At 56.4% G+C, this 9441-nt stretch overlaps 2 protein-coding genes across 2 annotated transcripts; both read left to right on the forward strand.

The window, feature by feature from the left end:
* Nucleotides 1-25: 25 nt before the first annotated feature.
* On the forward strand, nucleotides 26-607 carry ENH_00050030 (protein phosphatase 2C, putative; the record flags this gene model as incomplete). The annotated part of the gene is made up of 1 exon (XM_013585630.1): nucleotides 26-607. The coding sequence occupies one exon, from the start codon at nucleotides 26-28 to the stop codon at nucleotides 605-607; it is 582 nt and encodes a 193-aa protein (XP_013441084.1).
* A 2038-nt stretch (nucleotides 608-2645) lies between these two features.
* Nucleotides 2646-9173, forward strand: ENH_00050040 (hypothetical protein, conserved; the record flags this gene model as incomplete). Its single annotated transcript, XM_013585631.1, has 6 exons — nucleotides 2646-3702; nucleotides 4698-4999; nucleotides 5429-7548; nucleotides 7834-7936; nucleotides 8358-8792; nucleotides 8868-9173. 6 exons carry the CDS (start codon nucleotides 2646-2648, stop codon nucleotides 9171-9173), a joined length of 4323 nt encoding a protein of 1440 aa, XP_013441085.1.
* Between the last annotated feature and the right edge of the window lie 268 nt (nucleotides 9174-9441).

Raw genomic sequence — 9441 nt, forward strand, 5'->3', positions numbered from 1 at the left:
CACGCCTCCCCGGGCAGGGGCGGGGATGGCGGGGAGGGGGAGCGATGCAGGTGGCTGCTGCAGCAGCAGCAGCAGCAGCTGCAGCAGCAGCAGCAGCAGCAGCAGCAGCGGGAAGCAGCTGGTTATTGCGGAGCCGGAGATCCGGGTGCTCGCGCTGCAGCCGGAAGACGAGTTCCTGCTGCTGGCTTGCGACGGGCTCTTCGATGTCATGAGCAGCCAGGAAGCTGTTTCCTTCGTCCGGAAGCAGCTGCAGCAGCGGCAGCAGCAGCAGCAGCAACTCGGCTGCTGCAGCAGCAACACCCTCCAAGACGTCGCAGACGCCCTCATCTCCGAAGCCATTGATGTCCGACGCACCAGGGACAACGTCACCTGCCTCCTCGTCGACCTCAGACCCCCCCTGCAGCAGCAGCAGCAGCAGCAGCAGCAGCAGCTGCTGCAGCAGCAGCTGCAGCAGCAGCAGCAGCAGCAGCAGCAGCGCCTCCAGGCGCTGCTGCAGCCCCAAAAACCCCCCAGGGCCCCCGGCCCCACAGCCCCCCACAAACCCAAAGACAGCAGACACGTGGCCAACAGAGTCCTTGCAGCAGACACCAGCGCAAATCCACACTAATGCAGCAGCAGCAGCAGCAGCAGCAGCAGCAGCAGCAGCAGCAGCGAAAGTTTGAACAGCAGCCTTTGCTGAGGGCCGCAGCAGGCACTCTTTCAACTCATTTTGAATTTTGCGTTTGCTGCCGAGGCTGAGGTGTACGTACACCTCAGCGGCCTGCGGGGCTTCCGGCATATCCATCAACAGAAAACCTCCCAGACTCTGCCCCTAAACCCTAAACCCTAAACCCTAAACCCTAAACCCTAAGGTATTTGCGCTCTCCTGCCTTCGAGGTCCTTTAGTCTCGTAGAATAGCAAATCTAAGGATATATTAAAAAGGGTATTTTTATATTTAATTCTATTAATATTATTTATTATTTAGTAAGTTTTTATTTTATTTTGTTTTATTTATTTTATTTTATTTTATTTTAGTTGTTAGAGTACATTAGACTTGCTGCAGCGAGAGTCATCTAGGCATTCTGCTGCAGCAAGATCTGCACTCTGCAGCAAATGGATTTGTCTCGAAACCCTAAACCGTAAACCCCAAACCCTAAACCCTAAACCCTAAACCCCAAGCCTTTTAGCTTTTGAAAGAAATGCAACTAATTGAAAAAAAGAATTAAAAAACAAAACAGAATTTGCTGCTGCTGCGCGGGCGCTGGGGTGTACAGGCAGCTTGGGGTGTATGCGCACCTCTTTGGGGTGTACGTACACCTCGTGGCTGCGACGCCGCTTTCCGCTCCAAAGACGAAATTAATCAAAAGTATTTATTTTCATTAATCCAAACTATTTATTTTCATTAATCCAAACTATTTATTTTCATTAATCCAAACTATTTATTTTCATTAATCAAAACTATTTATTTTCATTAATCAAAACTATTTATTTTCATTAATCAAAACTACTTATTTTCATTAATCAAAAGTATTTTCATTTCCTCAAGAGAGCAGCCGCAGCTCGAGCAGCCGCGAGGGTTTAGGGTTTAGGGTTTAGGGTTTAGGGTTTAGGGTTTAGGCTGGGCTCTCATGCAACGACGCACCACAGACACCAAAGGCGGGCCTGCTGTAGTCCTGTTGCCCACAGCTAGCCACAGCTAGCCACAGCTAGCTGAGCAGCAAAAACAGCAGATGCGGCTTGTCTGTGGGCACCTCCGCAAGAGCCCTTTGTGTTTGCTGCTGCCCAGCTGTAGCGAGTAGTTGAGGGCGAGGGACGAGAGCGAGGGTTTAGGGTTTAGGGTTTAGGCTGGGGTCTAGGGTTTAGGGTTTAGGGTTTAGGGTTTGCGCGAAGCCTCCAAGAGGGAACCGCCACTGTGCACGCCCAAGCTGTTGGCTCGTAGGCTGTGCCCTTATAAGCTGTTGCTGCTTAAGTTAAAAGGCTTGGGGTTTAGGGTTTAGGGTTTAGGGTTTAGGGTTTGGGGTGTACGGTTTAGGGTTTCGGGTTTAGGGTTTAGGGTTTGGGGTTTGGGGTGTACGAACAGCTGGATCGGGTGGCGGCAGACCTGCGGCGGCTGAGGTGACCACTGGGTGTAGGGGTTCCGAGTGTCTAATTTGTCTTTAAATTTGCAATTTAATTAATTAAAATTAATTAATTTGCAAATTAAAAGACAAAATTAATTAGTTAATTCCAAAAAGACCGGAAGAGGGGGCCTCGGGGCCCCCTATTCCAACGATTCGCCTGAGGAGGATCTGCTGCCAGCAGCAGCAGCAGCAGCTCTCTGGAGGCTCAGGAGGAAGCTAAGTCCAATTCAATTCAACTTCTGCATCAATTTTAGGGTTTGTGTCAGCTGTTGCTGCTGAGAAACCCTATAGAAGGCCGGGTTCTGCTGCTGCTGCTGCTGCTGCTCTTGCTGCAGCTGCTGCTGCTGCAGGTGACCTGCGCCTCCTGCACTGTTGGGGTGTACGTACACCCCAACTAGCTCCACGCAGCCTCTTTCGTTTATTACTGGCGCTGTTCCACTTGCCTGCTGCGCTGCTAGCTGTTCAGAACCTGCTGCTAGCAGCAGCAGCAGCAGCAGCAGCAGCGACAGCAGCAGCAGCAAGAACATCACGAAGGTGTGCAGCAAATGGACAGTCCGAAACATCGACTGCTCCCCAGGAGCAGCGGCCTTGCTGCTGCTCCTGCTGCTCCTGCTGCTCCTGCTGCTCCTGCTGCTCCTGCCTGTGCACCCGCTGCTGCTGCTACTGCAGCAGCAGCAACTACTGATGCTGCTGCTGCTGCTGCTGAAAACGCAGCTGGCTATCTTCAAGAGGAGGCAAGGACCTCTTCTTTTGACTCGTGTGTATCTGCTCCACGATCCTCTTCTGCGAGCAGCAGCAACAGCAGCAGCAACAGCAGCAGCAACAGCAGCAGCAGTCCGCACAGCAGCAGCAGCAGCAGTGGCATCAGCAGCAGCGACAGCAGCAGCAGCCACAGCAGCAGCAACAGCAGCAGCAGCAGCAGCGCCGTGTCTCCCTCAGCCGCACCCGCGCAGGTTCCTCCCATCGCTGTCTCCGAGAGCAACAGCAACAGCAACAGCAGCAGCAGCAGCAGCAGCAGCAGCAGCAAAACGAGCAGCAGCAAACGGCCTTGCGCTGTGTTGAAGAGCAGCAAAGGAGGGGCCTGTCCTGCTGCTGCTGCTGCTGGCGACTTCTGCAAACCTGCCCCCCAAGCCCCGCCCTACTTGTGCTTTTGTTTGGCTGACGACGCAGAAGCAACAGCCGCACTCCAACTGCAGCAGCAGCAGCAGCAGCAGCAGCAGCAGCAGCAGCAGCAGCTGTGCCTCGTCCCCTCCCCCCCCGCCACCGCGTTATCCGACGGCTCGCCAGTGGCAGGCGAAGCAGCAGCAGCAGGCTGCTGCGGCGTGGGGCGGCTGGTGGGGCTGACAATGGCCCTCTTTGTGGCTCTTCAAATTATTTTTAATATTGATAATGGAATTGTTCCTGCTGTGCTGCCGCAGCTGTGGGAAGAATTCCGAATCCCAGACTCCCAGCAAGGTCAGCAGCAGCAGCAGCAGCAGCAGCAGCAGCAGCAGCAGCAGCAGCAGCAGCAGCAGCAGCAGCAGCAGCAGCAGCAGCGGCGGCGGCGGCGGCGGCGGCGGTGGTTTGCTGCTGCCGCAGCTGCTGCTGCTGTCTGCGCTGGCGGTGCTGCAGTGCATGCTTTTGCTGTTTGTCTTTTTTCTTTTTCTTTTTTCTTTTTTCTTTTTCTTTTTTATTCTTTTTCTGTTCTTTTTATTTATTTTTATTTATTTTTATTTATTTTTATTTATTTTCATTTATTTTTATTTATTTTATTTTTCCATTTTTATTTCCTTTCAAGTCCTCTTGACACTTCTTCATCTTTCACTTTTTATTTTTTATTTTTCATTTTTTATTTTTGATTTTTATTTCTTTCTTATTTCTTTTTATTTCTTTCTTTTTCATTCCTGCTAATCCATTTGCTTCGAATGTTTGAGGAAAAAGCGAATATAGTGCCCATTCTGCTGCTTGCTGCTGCTAGCTGCTGCTGCAGCAGCTGCTGCTGCTGCAGCTAGCTGCTGCTGCAGCTAGCTGCTGCTGCAGCAGCAGCAGCAGCAGCTAGCTGCAGGAGTCAGATTGCGTTTTCTTTGCGTAATGAGTCTGCAATGAAGAAGCATTAATTGTGTTTTCAAATTGTGGCATTTTTTTCTTTTTTTAAAATAAATAAATAAATAATTTTGCTGCTGCAGCAAAGTTTTTAATTTGCACTTCTTGAGATTTCCGAAAATGCATTTTGGCGGTGGTTTCGGGTGTATGTACAGCTGCTGCTGCTCGCGGGTTCATTTTGCTGCTGCGCATTTTCACTTTTAATTTCTTGGCAGCAGCTGCGGGCCGGGGAACCCTTTTTAAGGGTTTTAAGAGGGCTTTGAGGGTTTGTAAACCCTAAAAAAGGGTTTTGAAACCCTTCACAGTCCTCGTTAGCGTTTTAGGGAAAAGCAGCAACGGGAGCAGCTGCAGCAAACAAGGCCCCAAAACTCATGCTGCCGCTGCTGCCTTGCTGCTGCTGCTGCTGCTGCTGCTGCTGCTGCTGCCTTGCTGCTGCTGCTGCTGCTGCTGCTGCCTTGCTGCTGCTGCTGCTGCTGCCTTGCTGCTGCTGCTGCTGCTGCTGCTGCTGCGTGCAGGGCTGTTGGGCGCGTTGCCGTACGTGGGCACGGCGTGCGTGTCTCCGTTGAACTCGCGTTTGCTGCTGCTGCTGCGGCCGAAGCTGCTGCTGCTGCTGTCGCTTTGCTGCAACGCAGCAGCTTGCTGCCTCTTCGTGGGGGCCCCCGGGGGCCCCTCTCTTCTTGCTGCTCGCTTCCTCGTGGGGGCCACTCAAACCCCTTTCTTCATTTTGGCTCCAGTTTGGATCGACGCCTTCGCGCCGCAGCAGCAAATGACCCTCTGGATGGGGCTGCTGCAGGGCTCCGTCGTCCTCGGCATCATGGTCTGCTGCTGCTGCTGCTGCTGCTGCTGCTCCTGCTGCTGCTGCTGCTGCTGCTGCTGCTGCTGCTGGTGATGATGATGCTGCTGCTGCTGATGATGATGGTGATGGGGATGGTGGTGATGATTAAGATTCTGATCATCATGATTGTGATGGTGATGTGATGCTGCTGACTATGGTGATACTGCTGCTGCTGCTGCTGCTGCTGCTGCTGCTGCTGCTGCTGCTGCTCGAAGAGATGAATAAGTATAGGTGTCAGCCGCAGCAAAAATGGGAAAGTAAAAACTCGTTTAATGCATGAGCAGCAAAACAAGGAGATGCAGATAAAGGGGAGAAGCCAGGGAGCACCAGAGGAGACAAAGGAAGCTTTTTGCTGCTGCTGCTGCTGCTGCTGCTGCTGCTGCTGCTGCTGCTGCTGCTTGTGTTTTGCAGCTGGGATATCTTGCTGCAGGTTTCCTCCGCAGCCAGGGCAAGGACTGGCGAATCGCAGTGTACATACAGCTGGGGCTGCTGCTGCTGCTGCTGCTGCTGCTCTCTTTCCTCACGCCTTCCGTGCTGGACACAAGCAGCCGCCGCCACAAGCAGCAGCAGCAGCAGCAGCAGCAGCTGACGGGGGAGGAAGCAGCAGCAGCCGAAGGCGGCAACCGGGACCTGCATTTTGAAGCCGACCAGGAGCAGCACGAGCAGCAGCAGCAGCAGCAGCAGCAGCAGCAGCAGCAAGAGGCTGGGGGTCCCACTTCAGAAATCTCCACGCCGCAGTTTGGTCCAGGGGGAGAGTCGCTTGCTGCTGCAGCGTGTGCCTCTTCTGCTGCTGCTGCTGCTGGCAGCGCTGCAGCAACCGCAGCAGCTGCTGCAGCGTCTGCTGCTCAGAGCAGCGCTGCTGCTGCTGCTGCTGCTGCTGCTGGGTGTCCTTCCACGGTCTGCGCCTCCCCGTCCCCGCCTCCGTGCAGCGGCTTCGGCGCTGCTGCTGCTGCTGCTGCTGCTGCTGCTGCTGCTGCTGCGCCCCACACAGGGCCGCTGAGCGGCAGCAGCACGCCCTCAGGTGTACGTACACAGTGCCTGCTCTGCAGCAACTTGGTCTATCCGCTGCTGCCAGCAATTGCTGCAATGGCAATAACAGCAAATGCAGAAAATAAGTTTTATGGAGGGGCAAGAGAGTCAAGAGAAGCAGCGCCGCGGCGGGCTACGCACAGCAGCAGCAGCAGCAGCAACACCCGCAGCAGCAGCAACAGCAACAGCAGCAGCAGCAGGTGCGCCCACTCCAAGCGGCTCTACAGATACTTCAGCGCCCCCGCAAAAACCCCAGAAGCAGCAGCAGCAGCAGCAGCAGCAGCAGCAGCAGAAGGGATGCAGCCAGATAAGGGCTCCCTTAGGATTTGCTTTACTTGTGACCAGCTGCCGCTGCAGCGGGACCTGCAGTGCAGCAGCAAAACGCCACTGGGGAGCCTGCTGCAGCAGCAGCAGCAGCAGCAGCAGCAGGGGCCTCTGCTGTGCCCACAGGAGGAAGCAGAAAGGCGCATAAACGCGGGAATGGCAGCAGCAGCTGCGGCGGCAGTCGCCGACGTAGCTGCTGCTGCTGCGATGACTGCAGCAGCAGCAGCAGCAACTGCAGCAGCAGCAGCGGCGGCCACTGCTGCTGCGGATGCTGCAGCAGAACAAGCAGCCGCAGATGAAGGCTCAGGCAGCACCAGCCGCCAGTCGTGGTCAGTGCCTCTGTCCTTCCCGCTGCAGCAGCAGCAGCAGCAGCAGCAGCAGCAGCAGCAGCAGCAAAAGCGGAAGCAGCTCGAGCTTGCCAGTGACCCTGAAAGGGTGTTATCGCTTGACGGCGCAGCGGGAGGGTCCACTGCGCTGCCTGCCGCTGCAGCAGCAGCAGCAACAGCAACAGCAGCAGATCGAGCAGCAGCAGACCCAGCAGCAGCAGCAGCAGCAGCAGCAGAATCGCCGGGAGACGATCTGCTGTCCGTGGAGACGATCCCCGGCGAAGGCATTTCTGTCTCCTCCCCGCAGCAGAGCCAGTTGAGGGGCCCCACAGCTTCCAGGCCAGGCAGCGCAGCAGCAGCAGCAGCAGCAGCAGACACAGCAGCAGCAGCAACAGCAGGTGCAGCAGCAGCAGCAGAAGCAGCAACGGCGGAAGAAACGACCTCTTCCAAACTGAGGTTTTCGCTGCCTGCCTTGCCGGAGGGCCAAGCGGAGCAGCTGCAGCAGCTGCAGCACACGCAGTACACGCAGCAGCAGCAGCAGCACATGCAGCAGCAGCAGCAGCACATGCAGCACAAGCAGCGACTGTGCATGCCCCACAGACTGCAGCAGCAGCAGCAGCAGCAACTCGAGCAAAGCATTGCTATCTTTGCTGCTCCCAGCAGCAGCGGGCCCTTGAGCTCCCGCATAGTAACCTCCCTTGAGCTCCACAGCGCCGACAACAGCAGCAGCAGCAGCAGCAGCAGCAGCGACAGCAGCAGCAGCAGCAGCACTCAAGGAGGCATCAAGCACTGGTTTATCCATCAGGCCAAAACTCTCGTCGCCAAAGGCGCAGTTGGGATTGAGCTGCTCAGGTATCCTGCTGCTGCTGCTGCTGCTGCTGCTGCTGCTGCTGCTGCAACCGCGGTGGTAGTAGCGGCTGCTGTTCCTGCTGCTGCTGCAGCTGCTGCTGCTGCTGCTACTGCTGCTCTTGTCCCAGTTTGCTGCTGTGCTTTGTGGGTCCTGCCGCCACTTCTACTGTGAGCCCCTAGAATATTTTGGTGGCTGTTCATACTGATGTAAGTCCGCATCTGCTGCTGCTGCTGCTGCTGCTGCTGTGTCTGCTGCTGCTGCTGCTGTGTCTGCTGCTGCTGCTGCAGGAATCCAATATATGGGTTAGTGGTTGCTGCTCTTTGTTCCCTCTTTCTTGAGGTGACGGCGATTCAGTTTTGGTCCACCAAATACTTTGAACAGGTCTTGAAGGTCCGTTGCTGTCTCGCTGCTGCTGCTGCTCTTGCTGCTGCTGCTGCTGCTGCTGCTGCTGCTGCTCTTGCTGCTGCTGCTGCTGCTGCAACTGCGGATGATGATGATGGTGATGAATGTCCCTTTGTTGCAGCCCTATGTACGTAGGTCTCTTGCCTGTGGGGCATTATTCCCCTGTTTCTGCTGAAGCAATCGCTGCTGCTGCTACTGCTGCTGCTGCTGCTGCTGCTGCTGCTGCTGCTGCTGCAGCCACTCCCTGTGTCTGTTTCGCACATTGCTGCTGCTGCTGCTGACAGCAGCCTCCCCGCACCCCTTTCCCCCTGCCTGTTGCCTGCTGCTGCTGCTGCCGCCGCTGCTGCTGCTGCTGCTGCTGCTGCTGCTGCTGCTGCTGCTGGTGCTGCTGCTGGTGCTGCTGCTGCAGGTGCCGACGGCGACGGTGCTGCTGAGTTTCTCGCTGAGCGCAGTGACTGCGCCGCTGCTGGGGATTCTGCTGGGGGGGCTGCTGGTGGACTTGTGGGGCGGCTACGGGGAGCAGCAGCAGCAGCAGCAGCAGCAGCAGCAGCTGGTGTGTCTGTGTCTGCTGTCGGCCTTGGCAGCTGGCTGCGTGCTGTGCGGCTCCGTTGCTGCTGCAGCAAAGTCCTTTGCTGCTGCACTAGCAGCAGTTTGGGCTGTGCTCTTCCTCGGGGGAGGCATTCTCCCCCCTGCAACGGGACTTGTTCTTGCTGCAGCACCAGCAGCAAAACGAACTGATGCTTCTGCTGCTGCTCTTTTCCTCTACACTCTCTTCGGCTACGTCCTCGGCTCTTTCCTCCCCGGAGTCCTCAACGACCTCCTCGGACTCGCCGCAGGAATGAAGGTTCCCCCGCTGCTGCTGCTGCTGCTGCTGCTGCTGCTGCTGCTGCTGCTGCTGCTGCTGCTGCTTGTGGCACAGGTGTCTTTGCTGTGGTCTGTCTTTGGACTTCTGGCATTTGTTGCTGCTACAATTGTTTCGTGGAAGCAGCAAAAGAAGCAGCCAGCAGCAGCAGAAGCAGCAGCAGCAGCAGCAGCAGCATGGCCATCCGAGGTGCCCCGCAGGGGCCCCCTAGGGAAGCTCTTAAGAAAACTCAGAAGGGGGCCCCCCAAAGGGGCCCAGCAGCAAAACCTTGGGGGGCCCCCCGAAGGGCCCCTTGAGGGGCCCCCTAGGGGCCCTCTACAGGAAACTGCAGGGGGCCCCTTGCTCCCAAGAGGGGCCCCTTAGGGGCCCCTTAGGGGCCCCTTGGGGGCCCCTTGGAGGCCCCTTGGGGGCTCCTTGGGGGCCCCTTGGAGGCCCCTTGGGGGCCCCCTAGAAGCGCTTTTGGGGGGTTTCTCAAAGGGGTTTCTGAGGGGCCTGTTAGAGGAAATTGTTAAAGGAGGGTTCCAAGAGGGGCCCCCCTAGAGGGGCCCCCTAAGAGGGGCCCCTAGAGGGGTTCATTTAGAGGACCCATTTGAAGTTGGGCCCTACGGGAATCCTCAGAGGGGCCCCCAAG

The sequence above is a fragment of the Eimeria necatrix genome, genomic scaffold, assembly GCF_000499385.1.
Source record: "Eimeria necatrix Houghton genomic scaffold, Enh_scaff394, whole genome shotgun sequence".
NCBI classification, from domain to species: Eukaryota; Apicomplexa; class Conoidasida; order Eucoccidiorida; family Eimeriidae; genus Eimeria; species Eimeria necatrix.